Source organism: Emys orbicularis, chromosome 3 (assembly GCF_028017835.1).
Source record: "Emys orbicularis isolate rEmyOrb1 chromosome 3, rEmyOrb1.hap1, whole genome shotgun sequence".
Lineage (NCBI taxonomy): Eukaryota > Metazoa > Chordata > Testudines > Emydidae > Emys > Emys orbicularis.
This window is the reverse complement of record NC_088685.1, coordinates 150,713,340-150,732,343: the sequence shown is the minus strand read 5'-3', so window position 1 is coordinate 150,732,343 and position 19,004 is coordinate 150,713,340. Positions and strand designations below refer to the sequence as shown.

The 19,004-nt window shown below is 53.3% G+C and overlaps 1 protein-coding gene across 1 annotated transcript; it reads left to right on the top strand.

Moving 5' to 3' along the window:
• Window positions 1-1,800: 1,800 nt before the first annotated feature.
• GTPBP2 (GTP binding protein 2) lies at window positions 1,801-15,864 on the top strand. Its single transcript, XM_065400867.1, has 12 exons — window positions 1,801-1,971; window positions 6,684-6,710; window positions 7,456-7,640; window positions 8,055-8,163; window positions 8,789-8,986; window positions 9,473-9,647; window positions 10,339-10,558; window positions 11,012-11,147; window positions 11,960-12,018; window positions 12,870-13,041; window positions 13,390-13,554; window positions 15,028-15,864. Exons 1-12 carry the CDS (start codon window positions 1,801-1,803, stop codon window positions 15,223-15,225), a joined length of 1,815 nt encoding a protein of 604 aa, XP_065256939.1. The 3' UTR covers window positions 15,226-15,864.
• The last annotated feature ends 3,140 nt before the right edge of the window (window positions 15,865-19,004 follow it).

The window sequence follows — 19,004 nt, the reverse complement described above, 5'->3', positions numbered from 1 at the left end:
CAGCTAGTTGTGTTTGAAAACAAAACATAACTTATTCATCATTGGCTGCAATTTTAAAAATCAAAATGGGGAAGAAAAAGGAGTCCCAATTGTATATTTGAAATGCATGATGGGATCTGTAGTTCTGTGGCTTCTGCATGTTTTTGTGTGTGTAATATGCTTAGTGTGGGAATGTAATGTACTGTATTTAGATTAACCTAATACCATGTCTTTTTATAGCACCTTTCATCAAAGAATTTCAAAGTGCTTTACAAACATTAATTAATGAAACCTCACTAGAGGCAAAGTGACTTGGCAAAACTATACAGTGGGGCAGCTGGGAATATGACCCATGAGTTTCTCAGTCCAAAATTCTTGCTTTAACTGCTAGACCATACTGTTAAAATGTGTAACATTATGCTTGATATAAATATATTGTATCATTTTGTCTTTATAGATATTTAGGCGCCGCGTTTCTAATCTGCCAGGGGTGCTTCCCCGTCGGCTAAGCCCCCACTCCACCCCTTCCCCCAAGGCCCCACCGTTGCCCCACCTCTTCCCGCCCCACCTGTTCCTCGCCCAGTTCCACCCCTTCCCCCCCAGCGCACTGCACCCTGGCTCCTCCCCCCAGCACCTCCTGACACCACGAAACAGCTGATCCGTGGTAGGTGCTGGGAGGGGCGCTGATCGGTGGGGCCCGCTAGCGGGCAGGAGGCTCTGGGGGGAGGGGAGAGGTTCTGGTAGGGGGGGTTGCCAGTCGGTGCTCAGGACCCACCGTTTTTTTCCTGTGGGTGCTCCAGGCCTGTGGGTGTTACTCGGCGCCTAATAACATTGTTTTTTATTTATCATTTGTCATTAAGCTTCTATCAGGTGGGTTTGGAAAAAAGCGGCTTCTTGATATATAGTGTATTGGTTTGCTAATGTATTATATGGTTGAGGCTCCCACAGCTCTCTCCTATGTTATATAAGGCCCCCGTAGCCAGAGGATGCTAGGGGGCTTATGTACATACACAGCACCATACACACAAGCATTGTGCACAAGATTTAAATCTGCAGATTTCAGAAATCAGATCTTATTGGTGCCCAAACTTTGCCCAACCATGAAGCTGCATCTGCAGCTTGCTGGGACTTGCTTGACATAGAATGATGTCAATCACTGCTATAATATAGAGGAGCAGCCCATGGAGGCAATAAGCCTCAGCATCAAATCAAATGTTCCATCTCATTCCCTTGGAAGTGTGTTAAGTCGTCTGGGAAGGGTGCAGAGCACAGGTGATGCCATTCTGCCTCCCTTGGTGCCCCAAGTCCTCTCATGATGAGGCTCGTTCGTGAAAAAGCAAACACAAGAAATAGGCCTGGTCTGAAACAATCACAAAATGGTAAGATAGCGGGGAACCAACAAGCAAGCAGCCAGTCAATGAACTGGAAAACCACAACTCCCAGGAGCCTGGGAGCTGTACTATTTTCAAAGTGGATTCCGCAGAAGGCCCCTGTTTAGCGCGGTGGACCCTGGGAGTTGTAGTTCTGTGTGCAGGGACTGCTGCGCCCGTGGGCCTTTGCGAGGAGGACCCATAGGGAGAGAGGCGTTACTGGCGCGATGCATGCCGGGAAGTGCAGTTATCCGGGCTGAGAGTGCTGTGCGGCGCGGTGCGTACTGGGGGTTGTAGTCATGGGCAGCTGCCCGGACTCCGTTTCCCGTGGCGCCCCGCGGCTGTTTCTGACGCCAGAGGCTGGAGGGAGCTGGAAGGGCTGGAGCCGGGAGCGGGGCCGGGGGGCGGCGGCGGCTGCCGGGGCAGGGAGGCTGGGGCGCGCCGGGCCGGGATGGACTCGCGGGTGTCGGAGCTATTCGGGGGCTGCTGCCGGCCCGTGGGGGGCGGCGGGGCGCTGCGCGGCCGCGGGGGGGCGGGGGCCGGCGGGGGCTCCAAGGGGAAGAAGAAGAGCGGGAGGAACCGGGGCGGCAAGGCCAACAACCCGCCCTACCTGCCGCCGGAGGTGAGCGCGGGCCGGGGGAGGGGGCACGGGGCTGTTGGGCGAGGGGGCGCTGGGCTCTGGGTAACTTTAGTCTCGTTGATTAGCATTTGCTCTCTGGTGATGGGCAGCGCTGAGAGTTTCATTATTATGCCAGGAGATTCCAGTGGCTGGGGGGGTTAGTGGGGCTAGAGGGTCCTTGTAGCTGTGCATTGGTGTGAGTTGTGTTAGCAGGGGCCGTAGGGATGGAGGGAGGGATAGCTCAGTGGTTTGAGCATTGGCCTGCTAAACCCAGGGTTGTGAGTTCAATCCTTGAGGGGGCCACTTAGGGATTTCGGGCAAAAATCTGTGTGGGGATTGGTCCTGCTTTGAGCAGGGGGTTGGACTCGATGAACTCCTGAGGTCCTTTCCAACCCTGATGTTTTATGATTCTGCATATGGAGTTGGGGTTTTTGATCTATGTGTTCTGCTGTCTTGTGTCCTATATCCTGGAGTCACAGAAAGGCCTTATCTCAATTCCAGTGCCGCTGGACTGATGATAAAGTTTTGGAGGTGGGGACACAGTCTCTGTTGTCATATCAGCCTCTGGCTAGTAGGTGCCTGATATGCTTGAGACCTTCAGCCTTCTCAAACCCCCATTGGCAGAGAATTACAGTGCCTGCCTCTGCTCATGCTATAGCTTGCCAAGCAGCTAGAGAGTGAAACTGATATGGTTCTTGTTTACTTCTGGGTTTCCAGTAGAAGTAGGGAAAACTGAATAAGGCTCTAGTAATTTTTCACTTTCTTGAAGCTCTGAGTTGTGACCAAGTCACTGGAGCTGGCTGCCTGCCTCAATTATACCCAGTTCACATTTGGTAGGGCCTTTGCAACTGTAAAGGTTAGGAAAACTTTAATTGACAGGTTAGATTCTGGATAAGTTGATGGCTTCGCTCCCTATCAGGCTACGCTTCCAAAAGTCACAGGCGAGTGAAATTTTCAGGCCTCAGTGATGTAAGGCGGTGACAAGATAATATATGTGCTGGATGCAGGAGAGCTGAGGCTTGGGAACGTTATGGAGAAGGGCTTTTAATTGGGTAAGAGAAAATGACGGTCAGCTGGGGATCCTAGCAGAGGCATTCCTGCCCCTCTTTGTGTGTGACCCTAGTTTCTTGCTGTCTCTTCCCTAGCCTCCACCCTTGTAGGTGTGGAAAAGCATAATAGGTTTTCATGATTATTAACTAGGTTGGAAGCAGTTCCTGAGGGTGGATCCTGTTGGGTCAACTGAGGAGATTGTGTTGGTGTGTATCTGCTGTTAAGGCACTAGAATATTAGGCTATGTCTACACTATGCAGCTTTTAGCGACAGGGCTGTGTTGCCACAGCCGTGTCGCTAAAAGGCACGCAGTGTAGTTGCTGTCTGTTGGCTCTCCTGCCGACAAAAAACTTCCACCCCCAACGAGCGACGTTAACTTTGTCCACCGGAGAGCACTCCTGCCGACAAAGTGCTGTTCACACCGGCGCTTGTCATCAGCAAAACTTTTGTCTGAAAGACCAAACTTGTCCTTCTGTTGCCAGTGTAGACATAGCCTTAGTATAGCTTGGTTGGTTAATGAGGCCACATTAAATCCTTTTCCCAGCCCTGGCCACATTCTGAGCGCGTTGTTTAGCATGTTTTGCCTTCTCTGTCTTTCACTCTGATTAATGAATACAAGCAGTTTGGCCTCTTGGGGAGGGAGACACCTGGACAATCCCTCCTTAGAGCTCTGATGTGGCAGTGCTCCTGTCTTGTGCTGCCAGTCCCACAGAGGTACTTAAACTCCATTGGTGTTTAGTGAGCTGGCATTGGTGGGGCACAGTCTGGTTGCCTGGCATGCCATTTGGGTGCACCTTGCAGTCTGATAGCTACAGACTTGGGAATAGGTTCTGCTGTACAGCTCAGCACACAGTCCAAAATGCTCAGTTCCCTTCCATTGCTGAGATCTGATCTGCCATGTTCTATGGAAACACATTCTCAGCAGGCCCAGTGACAACCCCTCTTGGACTGCTAATTTGAGTTACCAAATACTTGCTGAGTTTGGGATTCCACCCTCTAGAGGGTCCAGACCAAACCCTGGATAAAGTGAGAGGTGGTTCCTAAGCAGGTGGTGCCATGTCTGATGGGGTTTGCCTGCTGCATTGTGAAAACAAGTCTGGTAAGTGGCCATCTTAATTGCTGGAGCTCAGATAATTCCCACTGGCATGGGGCTGATGGACACCACTGCTTGAGGAGCATGAGGATTGCCGTGGACCACTGATGGTCTGGCACTGTGTTTCATCACAGGATATTTACACCATCCTCAAAAACATCAGGGTGCCAAGTCCTAAGTGAGAGGTGGGGGACAGGTATTTCTGTCCAAGGCAGGATGCCTTGCTTTGGGGGATGAGGAACAGAGATGCTAGAACAGGCTAATCACTACTGAGTCCAAAATAGTCCATCCTCAGGGACAGGATTGTTCCCTGCAGTGACCTGGCTGTTGTGCCTTTCAGCTGCAGAAGGGACAATCCTCTAAGGCTTCAGTATCACTTCCTTCCTGTCCCCAAACATCCTGCCTGCACCATTGTCCAGCAAGTCTAGACTTGTTACTGTCCTTGCACCTCTTGCACTAGACTAGAGCCTCAGTTCCTATGAGACAGTCACAAAACCCTTGTTCAGAGGACAACGCAGATACTGATGCAGTATCCAGAGCTGAAAGGCTGATGGGTGGGAGGGGTTGGCAGAAGGGAACCCCTTACCAGTGCCCCTATCTTGCTAAGCAGCTCCAACTTTAAGAGCAGAGCTGCTAATCCCAGGGCCTTGCTTCTTTGGCCCTTTGCCACCATAAGCCATATATTGTGATTAGGGGCTGAGTTAGAATGCAGGGAGGGGGCTTTACCTTCCCTTGATGGGCAGATCCATGTGCTGGGAGAGGAAGCTGTATATTTCCAGAGAAGCGAATTGGTCGGGCAGTTGTAGTTGAGGAAGAGCTGAAATCCAAGCAGGTCGGTTTTCACACTGCTGTCAGTCTGGTTTATTGCTCTTTCCACTGGAGTCCCTGGCTCCCTGCAGGACCCAGTCCTGTCTCTGTAACCGTTAGACTGAGATCAGTGAACAATCCAGTTTAGTATTGGACATGTCTTCTCTCAGGGGGCTGGATCCTGCCTTGGCTGGAATGGAATTGATGAGCTAATGCGTCTTTTCATTTCTGCCTACAATGATCTGGCCTGGAGCTGGTCTCCTGGGGAAACTCTTCTGTGCCCAGGGAAGTTCCTGGTTATATTTCTCGGGAGCTGTCAGACCAGTGAGTGGTTTGTTTTACCACAAGTTGATCAATAGCACTTGCTTCCTCGTGGCTGTGAGGAGCAGGTCAGGGAGAGGAACACTTAGCAGTGGGTGCAGTCACTGTCAAAAAGGGTGAGACAGGCCAGCTAAGTGCTGGAGCGGTTCTCAGGTTGGTTTGTATTGAATGCAGGTTTTAGAGCAGTATAATGCTGGTAGGTTGGAGGACCCTAGATGGCTTAGGCTTGGGGTTAGGAGTAAAGAGCCTTTTACTCCATGTCACCAGTTCCAGTATAGATCAGGGGAGCATGAGCTGGGTGGTTTGGGACTGGGGAGAGGGATGTGGAACCTTTTGCCCCAGGTCGCCAGACCCAAGACAGGCCCAGCTTGCTAGCAAGTAATAAAGCTGTTCCCATTAGACTTGTAATGGTCTCTGTGTAACATAAAGTGGGGTGGGGTGTCCCAGACCAGTGGTTCTCAACGAGGAGTACGCATACTGCTGGGAGTACATCAACTCATCTAGATATTTGTCTAGTTTTACAACTGGCTATATAAAGCACCAGCGAAGTCAGTACAAAGTAAAATTTCATACAGACAATGACTTGTTTATACTGTTCTATGTATTATACATTGAAATGTAAGTGCAATAGTTATATTCCAATTGATTTATTTTATAATGATATGGTAAAAATAAGAAAGTAAGCAACTTTTCAGTACTAGTGTGCTGGGACACTTTTGTATTTTGATGTCTGATTCTGTAAGCAAGTAGTTTTTAAGTGAGGTGAAACTTGGGGGTACGCAAGACAAATCAGCCTCCTGAGAGGGGTACAGTAGTTTGGAAAGATTGAGAGCCACTGTCTCGGACCACTTCTTAGGAGGACACGTTATCACTAGTAACCTCAGCAGAGGCACCAAGAGTTGACTGGGCCATGGAGAATGAGCTCTCCTCACACCCCTACATGGGGTGACTCCAGGGCAGGGCTGGGTGGTGAACTAAGAGGCTTGTGCATTCCACTGCCTGAGCTGTGCCTATTGTGGACAAAAAGGTCTTTAGGACTTTTAACTGGGCACTTCCTTTTGCTGGCACTAAAAAGATTGTCCATCCTCAGTATGACCCCTTAATTTTGGCCTCCCAGCATTCATACTAGAATGTCCCAGCTGCTTTGTAGAGCAAACAGCAGCAACATGCACGTGGTAGGTTCCAGAATGGCGTGGGAATGAGGCCTGCAGCTCTGGCAGGGAGGCTGTGACTTAGCATATGTGTTGAATTCCCTGTGGTTTCTTTCTCCTTCCGAAGCTGGCAGCAGCAGCTGATTATCCATGTGTCATTCCAGACTACCCGGAATGGTGTGTGGGCTCCATGGTGTTAGGGAAGCCATGTGGGGTGGGCAAGGGCATCTGGGAAAAGTGCCTGGGGTTGTGAGGTGGTTGCTAACCCATGTCTCATTTGGTTCTTTAACCAGGCAGAAGATGGAAACATAGAATACAAGGTGAGCCCTTAGGGGATTGCAGAGGGGAATTCTCTTCCTGGCGAGTTACCCTGTAATGAATTGAGCAAAGGGGGTGTATCGGGGACATGCCCAGGGGGATACTCAAAAGGGAACCATCCCAGCCTTGCCCTTGAGAGTGGGGGCTGTGGTAGGGCACTATTCATCTCACTTTGGGTTCTCTGAACCCTGTGGGAGAAACTGGATGCTAGAGACCATGCAGTGCAGAATCCCTTGTGACTGTACTTTGGAGGGGCCTCCCAGCCCCCTCAGGTGTTTTGTGTTCCATGTGCTGACCAGTGTAGAGCTCACTCTCCACCCTGTGAGGCCCGTCTCTTCACCCTCCTCACTCTTTCCTTAAAGACCCAGAGCTACAGGGGCCATTTATGTCCTTTCCAGTTGTATTTTGGGGCAGTCCTGCTGTTCTCACTCAGGCCAGAGCACAAATGGTTTGGGCCCCATGGCACTGGCTCCCTAATCCAGTGCTTCCCTCATACCAGCCAGTTTTCAGGTGCCATCTGCAAGATACAGGAATGTTCTGCTACAGAAGTTCTTGTCTCTCTTGTAACCCTCTCTCTCCTATTCCACTGGCTCCTCTGCAGGTGCTAACTCGGAGCGTGTTTCCCAGAGGTGGGTCTGCTGGGGGGGCCATTGCTCCATGGCAGAGGGTTAGGGAGTCACTGCCCCAGGGAGATGTGATTCTCTCTGCCCCCAGGCAGCAATTGTAACTGCTCCCTCCCTCGAGCAGCTGAAGCTGGTGAACCCCTCGCAGTATCGCTTTGAGCACCTGGTGACACAGATGAAGTGGCGGCTGCAGGAAGGCCGGGGTGAGGCTGTCTACCAGATCGGCGTGGAGGACAATGGGCTACTGGTGGGCCTGTCAGACGAAGAGATGCGTGCCTCCCTCAAGACATTGCGCCGGATGGCTGAAAAGTACGTTTCTCAGGATCTCTAATCCCTGCTGGGTCAGAGAAACCCAGCTCTGCCCCATTCTCCCTGAAACCCCCAAAAGGGTCCTGGTGGCTCTTTCGTCTTCCTCCCCTGAAAGGCCTGTAGATCAAAGGCTCTTGGCTAGGAGACAAGTTCCCAGGACCTCTTCCAGTTCACACTCAGAGAGGCCCCAGGCCAGGGAAACCAGCCTTGCTGAGGCTTTGGGGTTTTTGCTGCTAGAGTCCCTTGTCTGAAGGTCTGAGGCTTCTGCCCTGCTGCTCTCAGAGCCTCCAGCCTGCCCTGCAGTTTGAGTCCTGTTCCTAGGTCCCCTGTGATGCTCCGACCAGGTGATGCCCTGGATAAGGGGCCAGTCATGTACTAGCTCACCCCAGACTGTTCCCTCTTGCCCCCTTGCAGGGTTGGAGCTGACATCACCATCCTGCGGGAGCGCGAGGTAGATTATGACAGTGATGTTCCCAGGAAGATAACTGAGGTTCTTGTCCGGAAAGTCCCTGATAACCAGCAGGTAGGGAGCCCTTGGCTGGGTTGCTCTCCTTGACCAGGGAGTCCTGTGGTACTGGAGACTCCCAGACTCCATTCAAGAGGTTTCCCTTTGGGATGAGATGGGAACCCCTCCCCTGGAACCACTTCATGTTAGAACAGTTCACAGGGCACACTTTAAAGAGCTACCAAAAGGGGGCTGAGGGACAGAGCCGTTCATCTTCAGGGTACCAGCTGCAACCCACCCCAGACAAGGGAGATTGGCTGGCTCAGGGGGTCAGAGAATGGGATATGAAGCCTTTCACCTCTACAGCACCAATTCTAATCCATCCCAATGTGGAGACTGGGAAGTGACATGGCATCTGTATTGCAGTAAGTGTGTAGATGACCTTTTTGTGATGTCATAGGCCTGGCATAGGACATCACACTTGCCATGGTGGAGTCACAAACCCATGTCTACGATATCATGGGAGGGGCAGAATCTAAAAAGAAGTTGTGCTGATTAGCGATCCCAGCCCATTCTGGAGGGAACATGTGGGGCATGTCTGCTGACATGGGGTGAGCACGTGCCACCCATGCCTGTGGGGTGGTGTCCCTGCACCAGGAACAGGTTGCCCCATGATTTCTCTGCTCTGACTCTTTTCCTTTAGTTCCTAGACCTGCGAGTGGCTGTGCTCGGGAATGTGGATTCAGGGAAGTCGACGCTGCTGGGTGTCCTGACCCAGGGTGAGCTGGATAATGGGCGGGGCAGAGCCCGCCTCAATCTCTTCCGGCACCTCCATGAGATCCAGTCAGGGAGAACATCCAGCATCAGCTTTGAGATCCTTGGCTTCAATAGCAAAGGAGAGGTATGGAGCATGAGTGCTATTGCAGCAGTGTGGAGAGAGTGACAGACCCAACTCCCTATGAGGAGTGGGAGGAACATGACTGCCCTCCTGGCTCTGTGCTGCCTGTCACTGCAGTGGGCAGAGCAGGACTGACTCAACAGCAACAAAGGAGTTCTGTGCCCCCTACTGCTGCAGCAGAGAGCCTAGGAGTGATCAAGTTGTAATTAGAGGTGGTAGGAGAAGGTGTTGCTTGTCCAGTTGGAACAGGTGTCTGTTCTGGTGTCCTGCTTCTTGCCTCCAGATTAGCGGTGTACAGGGTTGACATTACAGTATAGCCACAACAGCCTGCATAGTCAGGCCTAGTCCCTTTCTAGGTGCAGAGTCTCAAGCTCTCTGGCACTTGTTTCTGTTCAGATGGAGCTGGTATGGTTGGGGTCGTCTCTTCCCCTCTCTGCCTCCTCCTTTGCATACCCCATACCTCAGTCTCTGGTTCCTTTTCTTCCCTAGGTGGTGAACTACAGTGACTCACGGACGGCAGAAGAGATCTGTGAGAGCTCCTCCAAGATGATCACCTTCATTGATCTGGCTGGCCACCACAAGTACTTGAAAACCACCATATTCGGCCTCACCAGCTATTGCCCAGACTTTGCCATGCTGGTGGTGAGCGCCAACACCGGCATCGGTAAGTGCACCATGACCCAGCCTGGGGGAATGCACAGAGGGTCTGGCAGGATGCTCTAAGGGCACTTGAAGAGTGGTAGATGCTGGCTAATGGGTGATTGTAGTTGGAAAAAAAGATACTGATTCCAATTCCCTCCTGACTCCCTGTAGCCCAGTGATTCCAATGCAGCTGTGGGTGCTGCAGATGAGCTGGGAACTTGGCTGCCTCATACACCATTGGTACCTGAGCTCTGACTTTATTGCTGAGGGTGGTGTCCAGGACAGGAAAGTTTTGGGTAGCATTTGAGGGCATTTTGAGCATGTCAGGGAAAAATCGCCTTGATATATTAGTGGTGTATATTGGATCCCAAAGCCTCTTTAAAGGAAGTAAACAAGAACCTTCCCCATCCATTTGGAAAGCCACTTTTCCTACTAATCTGTTAGCTTCTGGAGAGAAATTCCTGGGTCCTAATGGAGCAGAAGCAGGTGCCTGGGCCCAGAAAAGCCCTGATCTGTCTTTCTGGAATGATGGTTAAAAAGCTGTGCCCCCTTGCCGTTGCCTGAGATGCTGAGCAGGTGGGGCGACAGTTCCATCCTCATCTGTATGATGGGCCCATGGGGCACTTGTTGGGCTGGGAGATGCTGGCATCCTGTGAGCAGGTGGCTTTGGTGCCCATGCTCCTTTTAGCTGAGCTCTCCCTTGTCTCTTGTAGCAGGTACCACGCGGGAGCACCTGGGCCTGGCCATGGCCCTCAAGGTTCCCTTCTTCATTGTCGTCAGCAAAGTGGACTTGTGTTCCAAAGCCACCGTGGAACGGACAGTGAAGCAGCTGGAGCGGATCCTGAAGCAGCCGGGCTGCAACAAGCTGCCTCTGCTAGTGAACTCGGACGATGACGCCGTCACGGCAGCGCAGCAGTTTGCACAGTCTCCCAAGTAAGGAACCTTCATCTCTTCTGCAAGGAGCAGGGGGAGTCAGCTGAGTTTAGTCTGTTTGGGATTTTACCAGCACCGTTCACACGGGAGGAGACCACATCTCTAGGAGGCATTAGCTGGCTCCTCCCCAGATTTCACTCCTTCAGCTCCTCTCATGCATGGCCCCCTCTCCCAGGCCTTTTCTGGGCACCAGGAGCAAGTGCCAGTGGCTGAAAGTGGGGTGAATGTGTTCCTTGCTTACCCTAGAGCCACAGCTCCAGTGAGGAAGCCTGGATTGGCTGGGGTACAGATGGCCTAGGCCGAGCTCTGGAGAGGCTCTCATAGTGCCGTCTCTGCTAGGTCCCATCTAGCTCATGTATTCTCCCCTTGGAGGCCAGTTCCTTGAAGTACTTTCCCCAAGATGGGCTCTGCGTTGTGGCCCCCAGCTCATTCCTTTCTGTGTGTGTTTGGCAGCATCACCCCGATCTTCACTCTATCCAGTGTTTCTGGAGAGAACCTGGATCTCTTAAAAGTTTTCCTCAACATCCTTCCTCCTCTGACCAACAGCAAAGAACAGGAGGAGCTGATGCAGCAACTTACAGAGTTCCAGGTACATACAGGCATTAGACTGAGGTTCTTGTACTGCATCCATTACCATGGCATCTGAGCACCTACCTGAGGGCAAGCTGCACTGGGGTCCCCTGTATCTGGGGCAGTGGTTCTCAACCTATTTATCATTGTGGGCCGAATATGCGGCCCATGAAGTGTTACCTGGGCTGCAGTGCCCCCACCTAAACCCCACACAAACCCCTATGCTCAGGGCCCTCTGCCCAGAGACCCCTCCACAGTGTGGGGCCAGGAGCGGAGAGCTGGGTGTGGGGCAGAGGGAAGGGACCCCAGACCCCGCTGCATGGGGACCCTCAACCCCCGCCGTGCGGGGCTGGGAGGCAGCTGGCTGCCTGGAGCGCGCAGCCTTTAGCACACAGCTGACCTGGGCCGCAGCTGTGCGCTAATTGGGCCACATGCGGCCCAATGGTTGAGAACCGTTGATCTCTAGGGTGAGGGGAGGTAATGTGCTGAGCCACTGGAGTAATGAGGAGGATGGGGAGTTGGAATATAGAGGGGACCAGCACCACTTCTATGTGCTGCTTCTGAAAGGGCCTGTCAGGTATCTGAGTGCCAAGAGATGTGCTGGGCACATCTCTGAATAATGAGCTCTTGGGTGTCTGCTTCACTCTGGGACTCTTCAAAATGGGAAAGAGTGGGAGCAGGGAAAGGTCTGCTATAGGCCCCCGTGCCCTGGGCAGAGAAGGCTTCCCTGCCTCCTATGGTGGGTGGATGGTGGCTCATTCCAGTTCTGAAGTGCTGCTCTCTCAGTTGCACGGTGAGTCTAAAGAGCTTACTCTTGTTGCCCTGCTGCAGGTGGATGAAATCTATACCGTGCCTGAAGTGGGGACTGTTGTGGGAGGAACTCTGTCCAGGTGAGCGCTGCTCTGCGTAATGACTTGGATAGGCTCAGAGGGATTAGGGTTTGGAGGGGAGAACATGGGCTGAGCATTGCCAGATCTCTCAGAGGATTTAATTCATCCTGTACGGGCAGCGCAGTGAAGTGGAAGCTGCCTATAAGTTGGGAGGGGGGTGAATGTGGAGGCTGAATTTACCCTTCCCCTGGGTAGGTTGGGGGGAGCAGGGTAGGGGGAATCTCAGCCCAGGCTGTCTCCAGAGCAGGGCTCTAACGTGTTGGTGGGAACCCTGGGCAGCTGCTTTGCTCTCTGACTGACAGAGCTGTGGTTGGAGCCCGGCTGGCCTCCTGAGGGTTGTCTTTCACTGGACTTTCAGAAGTCCGTCATCAAGAAGCAGGTGGGTAGTTTGGAAGGAGGGATAGCAAATCATCAGTCCTAGGTCTGCTCAGGGCAATGCTTGCTCCATTGGCCCCAGTAGGAGTGTGGGACCGCCTTAGCAGTTGGTCAGTATTCCAGGGCTAGTCAAGTGCACCCAGTCTCTCAGGGATCCCAGGCAGCACCAGCACCAGACCTGCATCAGGTCACCTCTGTGCTGCCTCTACTGGAACAGACCGAATGGAAAAGCAGGTGGAGACCGGCTGAGTTGCCTGTGTCTAAGAAGTCAGACCCCTTGGGATCTCAGAGGGCTGCATTAGCTGATAGACCTGGGAATCCTGACTCCCTTCTGCTGGGCATCTAGACAATGGGGAGGGAGCGTCCAGGCAGACTCATTTCCAGTGGGATTCAGAGAGGCTATGCAGGTTAATCTCATTGGGTGTCTTTCCCTGTGTCTCTGGTTAAACTCTGTCCTGCTCTTGTGCCCCCGGCAGTGGGATCTGCAGGGAGGGGGAGAGCCTTGTGGTCGGTCCCACTGATGATGGCAAGTTCCTCCAGCTGAAGGTGTGCAGCATCCAGCGGAACCGCTCTGCGTGCCGTGTGCTCCGGGCAGGACAAGCTGCCACACTGGCCCTTGGGCCCTTCGACCGCTCCCTCCTGCGCAAGGTGAGTCTTGCTCCCATCTCCAGGGAGCTGGACTCCTCACATCGACAGCATTGACTGAGATCCTGAGCAGGCAAGCAGGAGGCTATCTGAGATTCCAACTCAAGGGGAGGGAGTTTAGAAACAAGGAACAAGGCACATCCCCAATAGAAACCCCACCCCACTCCTGTCCTACTGCCAGATTCTGGTTCAAATGGTGGGATAGTTGGCCTCCAGGCTTGAGATGGAAGCTTTAAGTAGGGTTCAGAGGATGGGATGGGTGAGACTGGTGGGGGAAAGGCCATGGAGTTCAGAGGCAGCAAGGGGGCTGTTCCTGATGGTCTGGGTTTTGAGCTTGAAGCTCTTGTGCAGGGCATGGTGATGGTGAGCCCAGAGATGAACCCCACCATCTGCTCAGTATTTGAAGCCGAGATCGTGCTGCTCTTCCATGCCACGACTTTCCGAAAGGGATTCCAGGTGACTGTGCATGTGGGGAATGTGCGGCAGACGGCCATCGTAGAGAAGATCCATGGAAAGGTGAGATTTTCACCAGTGGGGGTGTTCTGGCAGCATATCAGACCCCATCCTGCTCTGGCTTGTTAGGTTTCCTTAGCTTCATTTGGACTCCTCCCCTCCCCTCTGTTAGGAAGTCTCACTTCTCTCCTTCCTACTAATGCCATGGCACTTGTATCGGGTCCTGCCTTTCCTCTCCTCCCAGGAAGCTGCCTGTGTCCTCTGGCCTGCTAGTGTCACTGGGGAACTTCAGCAAGGCAGGGCAGAGGAGTAACCCCCCTGGTCTCCAGACCTCTTTGCTGGAAGTCAGAGTTCCTTTGCGGTAGTGCCCTGACTGTAGTGGGAGGGCCTCAAGTTGTGGCACCTTAAACAATGGGTTCTGGGAGAGACTGAGGAGATCTTGTTAGTATTCTTCCTCCCTTCTCTGCCTTGGACTTCCCAGTGCCCCTGGATGTGGAGGCAAAGGGCTGGGTGGGCATGCTCCTGTCATAGGCATGCGCAGCCCATTTCATTAGGGTGTGCACCCAGGGAGCCCCGCCCTAGCCCTGCCCCCACCCGGCCCCCATCCACTCCCTCCTACTTCCTGCCCCCTGACTTCCCCCCTCAGAACCCCCAATCCCCCCTGCTCCTTGTCCCCTGACTACCCCCCCTGCTCCTTGTCCCCTGACTGCCCCCCTAGGACCTTACCCCCTACCTGTCCCCTGACTGCCCTGACCCTTATCCACACCCCTGCCCCCAGACAGACCCCCGGGACTCCCACGCCTATCCAACCACTCCCCGCCCCCTGACAGGACCCCCAGAACTCCTGACCCATACAACCCCGCCCTGCTCCCTGCCTCCCCCAACCCCTCTCCACACCCCTGCCTCCTGACAGCCCCCCCCAGAACTCCTGACTCATCCAACCCCCCCCCAGCTCCTTGTCCCCTGACCACCCCCTCCAGAGGACCCCCCCACCCTAACTGCCCCCCCAGGACCCTCCTTGCTCCCTGTCCCCTGACTGCCCTGACCCCTATCCACCCCCCAGGACTCCCATGTCCCATCCAACCCCCCCTGCTCCCTGACTGCCCCCTCCAGAGACCCCCCCCCACCCCTAACCACCCCCCCGGGATCCCACCCCCTATCCAACCCACCCTGCTCCCTGTCCCCTGAGTGCCCCCACCCCTTATCCAACCCTCCTGGCCCTGGACCCCTTACCATGAGATGAGGCTCCTAGCCTCCCCACGGAGCCAAACACTGCCCCGCGGGAGCGCACAGCCCCGGCCCCCAGAGCGGTGCGTGTGCGGCGGCATGGCTCCAGGGGACGGGGGAAAGGCGGGAGAGGGGACGGCAGCTTGCAGCGCTTGGCCGGGCGCTCCGGCCCTGGAGCGCAGACCCCGCAGCTTGCCGTGCTGGGAGGGGGGCCATTTGCCCACCCCTGCATTAGGGTGTGCCTGGGCACACCCCGTGCACACGCCTATGGCTCCTGTTTGTTGCGGACTGCCCTCTCCTCTCCCTCAGGACAAGCTGCGGACAGGGGAGAAGGCTGTTGTTCGTTTCCGGTTCATCAAACATCCCGAATACTTAAAGATTGGCGCCAAGCTGCTGTTCCGTGAAGGAGTCACCAAAGGTATCGGGCACGTCACCGACCTCCAAGCTATCACCACTGAAGAGAATGGCCTGGAGGAGACCCTGGGGCCCGGGCGTTTAACCTTCTGACTCCCACTAGGTCTGTGAGATCTCCAGACACCAGCAATGGAGGAAGAGAGAGTTGGGGGGGTTGTCCTGCCCTTCACATGACTGGAACTGCTGCTGTCCGGTTCTAGCATGTGCTTTTCCTCTCCACACTGTGAGGATGGAGCCCAGGAGATCTCCCTTTGTTCAGTACCCCTCACGGGGCAAGTTAAGCATGTTGTCTCTGCATCGTCTGCTACTTTCATTATCCTGCCCTCCAACACAATAGACCAGAGGCAGCCTTAGTCTGGGCAGGCAAGTCCTGGCTTTGTTTACAGTACTTTGGTGAGAAGTTCTTGGCTGGTATGGTGCAAAGCTCCTGAACAGCAATGAAGGGATGCTGCCACCTCTGTTTCAGGATCAGTCCCATTGCAGCTCTCTGAGCATTGGGCCTGACCCATACTGTGTGTGCCCCTGTCTCAGGCTTTTCCCTCCGGGGCAGAGACCTTTGGGACGGCATAGGAGGCCCAGCCACCCAGAGTGCAGAGACTTGGTTAAACTCGGGTTCACAAACAATAGGAACCCAAGAAAAGTTCAGGACACTTTTAGTCCTTTTAATCTTGGTTGATTTTAATCCCTCGTGTGCCCCGTTCTGTGTTCAGTGGCTCCTGCTTGGCTGTCCCAGCTCTTCCCCAAACCAGCACAAACAGGGATCTCCTCCCAGACTAGCCCTTGCCAGATGGTGACTTGAGCCCCATGCCCATCCTAGTGCTCATGTCTTGTGGGTGGCTGGGGCTGCCCCCACACATCCCAGTGCAATCAGCCACCTCAAGAACCTGCATGAAGCCAGGGTCTCTGCCTCTAGCCCTCTGCTCGCTGAAGCAGCTAAGCATCCTGCTGGCCCAAGCAGGAGGCCATTTTGGGGAACAGAGCTGGGCCCACACCTGGGCTTGTATCTGCTTCAACTAAGCTCCCCTGTGGGAGGTCTCCTTCATTGAGTTAATGGCAGTGCTTAGTGATGGATTTCCCTGTTGCAATCAGTCTGTGCTGCAGCCCAGCTTGCTCCTCGGGGACCTGCCTTAACTCTTGAGGAGAGGCAGAGGGGGCTGCCGTACTGGCCCAGGAGGATGTTTACTGTTGGATGCAATCTGACAAAGCTATTGCAAGGATTTTTGTTGTTGTTGCTCTCATTCTACTTAAGGGAAACTTCCTTTCTTGTCTCTGCCACTGAAGTTTCAGTGCCGAGGAGGGCTGGTGGGAGCCAGCCCAGCCAGAGGCTCGGTAGGCGTGTGAAGACATGGAACACTTGCTGTCATGTTTCCCCAGCTGTGCCCTTCAGGTACAAGTGCTGAGCATTGGCCTGTGCAGCTGCTGCTGAGGGTCAGCCCTGTTCAGCTGGGAACAGGGGGGCCGGGGAGGGTTATGGAGTCGAGGCTGCATTTCACTGGTGACGATTGAACAGAGCTGGTCATGCACTGCCGCCTGAGCCACGGTGCGGTGTCTGGACAGGGAGGGGGCTCTGCTCCAGGTGTTGCCAATAATGCTCAGGCTGTGCTGCCTCCTGCTCAGGGTCTCATGCTGGGGCTACTGGCATGGGCAGAGCTTCCCACACCAATTTGGTGACATCCTCACAGCAGCTCTCCTTGCCACAGGCCATGCCCTTGCTGTAGTGAGGAGCCTTGTGGGGGTGAGGATTCCTGCCTGCAGTTCACCAAGCTGATCTGCGGGGAGTGGAGGAGAATTGTTCCTCCCCTGTGAAGGGTTATGAGGAAGCTCCTTTGCTTTCTCCCACCATGTTCTGTGCTGGAATCCTAGCTTAGACTGGGATCTGTAGGGCAAGCCTGCCATGCAATTGTTGTTAATAGCAGCTATGAGCAGGGAGAGGTAATGCATTCACTCTGCTGGCTGTACCCTGCGCTGGGGGGAGGCTCGGTCTGTCTTTTCTCCCTTTCAGTCACCTTGCACACAACTGCTTTGCTGGCTCCGATGGTCTGAAAAGGGGACCCTTCCCCCTCCAGCCCTGGCACTTAGCGCTGGGTTCCATTACAGTGGGTGCCCCTCATATGCTCCTGCAGGAAGAACAGAGTCCCAGTGAGCACTCCCCTCTTGTGTTATTGTGCAAGTACAAATAATGGTGCCGGGGAGGGGTGAGTGTCTCCTTCCGCTGTTTGCAGCGACCTTGGGGTAACATTCAGCACTGCCCCATACTCAAGCTGCTGCTGCTCCCTACCCTGGAAGAGCTGAGAGGGGCTGAGCACCTTATCCCCTTCCCCCCCTTCTGTGGCGTGACTGTTCAGTGCCATGCTTTTCATGCTCCCTGTTCTCGTCTTGGATTCTCTAATGCAGAGGGATGGTTTCCATTTCCTTGGCATCTATATATAATGTACAGAATAAAGATGTTTTATTGAGAAAGAACCTTGGCTGAGTTGTGAAGGGGGATGGTTGAGCAGAGCCCGCCCCAGCCACTGCCCTTGCAGTTACTACCCTCTGGTAAACGATCTGTGCTGGGGCCTATAAGGACTGCATGTATCACTGGTTACAAGCATACACTGCCTGCTTAGCTGAGCCGGACCAAATGTGGGGCTAAGGTAGCTGACAGCCACGTCACCCTGAGCACAGCTCTTATTGCAGTGGGTGGAGCTGTGTCTTATGCGTCTCAGAAGCCACAAATTCCTGCTGCCCTGGAGTCTGATTAAAGGGTGACACCATGTGACCTTCACTGGTGCTTTGACACAGCTCATGGTAATTTAAAAGCAGTATGTAACTGCAAGGGGGAGGGGAGCTGAGTATGTTCTACTCAGCCTGAGAGCAGGCTGCAGCAGTAGGCTTGGCAGACTGATCTTTAATTTGGATGGATAATATCAATGTTTAAGCATTTTATTTTTAGTGATCTAAATTTTTACAAGGGGGGGGCTCAGACTAATTATTTTATGACAGTAGGTGTTGAGATTCAAAAAGCTAAAGCTTTATAAACAAACTGTCAACATGTCCAAATATACAGAGTAACTAGCCATAGTTTGAATTAAGTTCTCAAGCAGCATTTTTCTTACTTTGCCTGTCTAAACTTTGATTATCAATGGAAATATTTGCTCAGCAGTCTGGATGCATACAGTGAAATGGATGTTTGATATTTACTGCTTCAAAAATCTAATCCTTCCACCCCATATCGAGGAGACTAACAAAACTGGAAATGCTCCAGTGTTTGTCCTTGAAGGAGTTGAAGTGCAGGAGAAATTCTTGCAGTGTGCATCACTGAGGGTGACCAGCTGGACCTGTCTCCTCAGGATAGCAACTGGATGCATCTTCTCTTACTCAGCCTGTTTTCTATTTTAAGGCCTTGGCCACCACCTGAGAGTTTAATTTCCTGATTGCCTTGCAGGAACCAGCTGTTGTGACAGCAAAGTGACGCAATCCCACTAAACAGGTTGTAATGTCTATTCAGGGGAGGGTGAAAACCCATCATTTCTTTCTAAAGTGGAGGCCTAACATTAGGGGGAAGGTCATTTTAATTCTGTCCCTCCCAAATGACTAAGGGCAGCACTATGAAGCAGAAGAATTCCTTTCCTATGCTGCTGTACATCCCTTCCTCCACCCCCCTCAAAAAAGTGAGTGAGAGGGGCTGGAAGGTATTAGAACTGCACTAACACCAAGGAGCATCCCAGAGCAGGACAAAGAAGCAGGCTCTGGCTGAGGCAGAGCTAGCAACTGATGCAAGAACTTGCTGCTGCAGTTGAGCTGATGGGGGAAGGGAAGGGAAATGAAATAATCATGCAAATACAGCTCTGGCAGGCTCCTTGCTATCTACACCCAGCAGTAGGATCCTG

Coding starts and splice junctions, on each gene's coding strand:
- GTPBP2 (XM_065400867.1), top strand. CDS start 1,801: ATGGACTCGCGGGTGTCGGAGCTATTCGGGGGCTGCTGCCGGCCCGTG. Junction 8,164..8,788: donor AAGTCCCTGATAACCAGCAG/GTAGGGAGCCCT, acceptor CTTTTCCTTTAG/TTCCTAGACCTGCGAGTGGC. Junction 11,148..11,959: donor AGCAACTTACAGAGTTCCAG/GTACATACAGGC, acceptor GCCCTGCTGCAG/GTGGATGAAATCTATACCGT.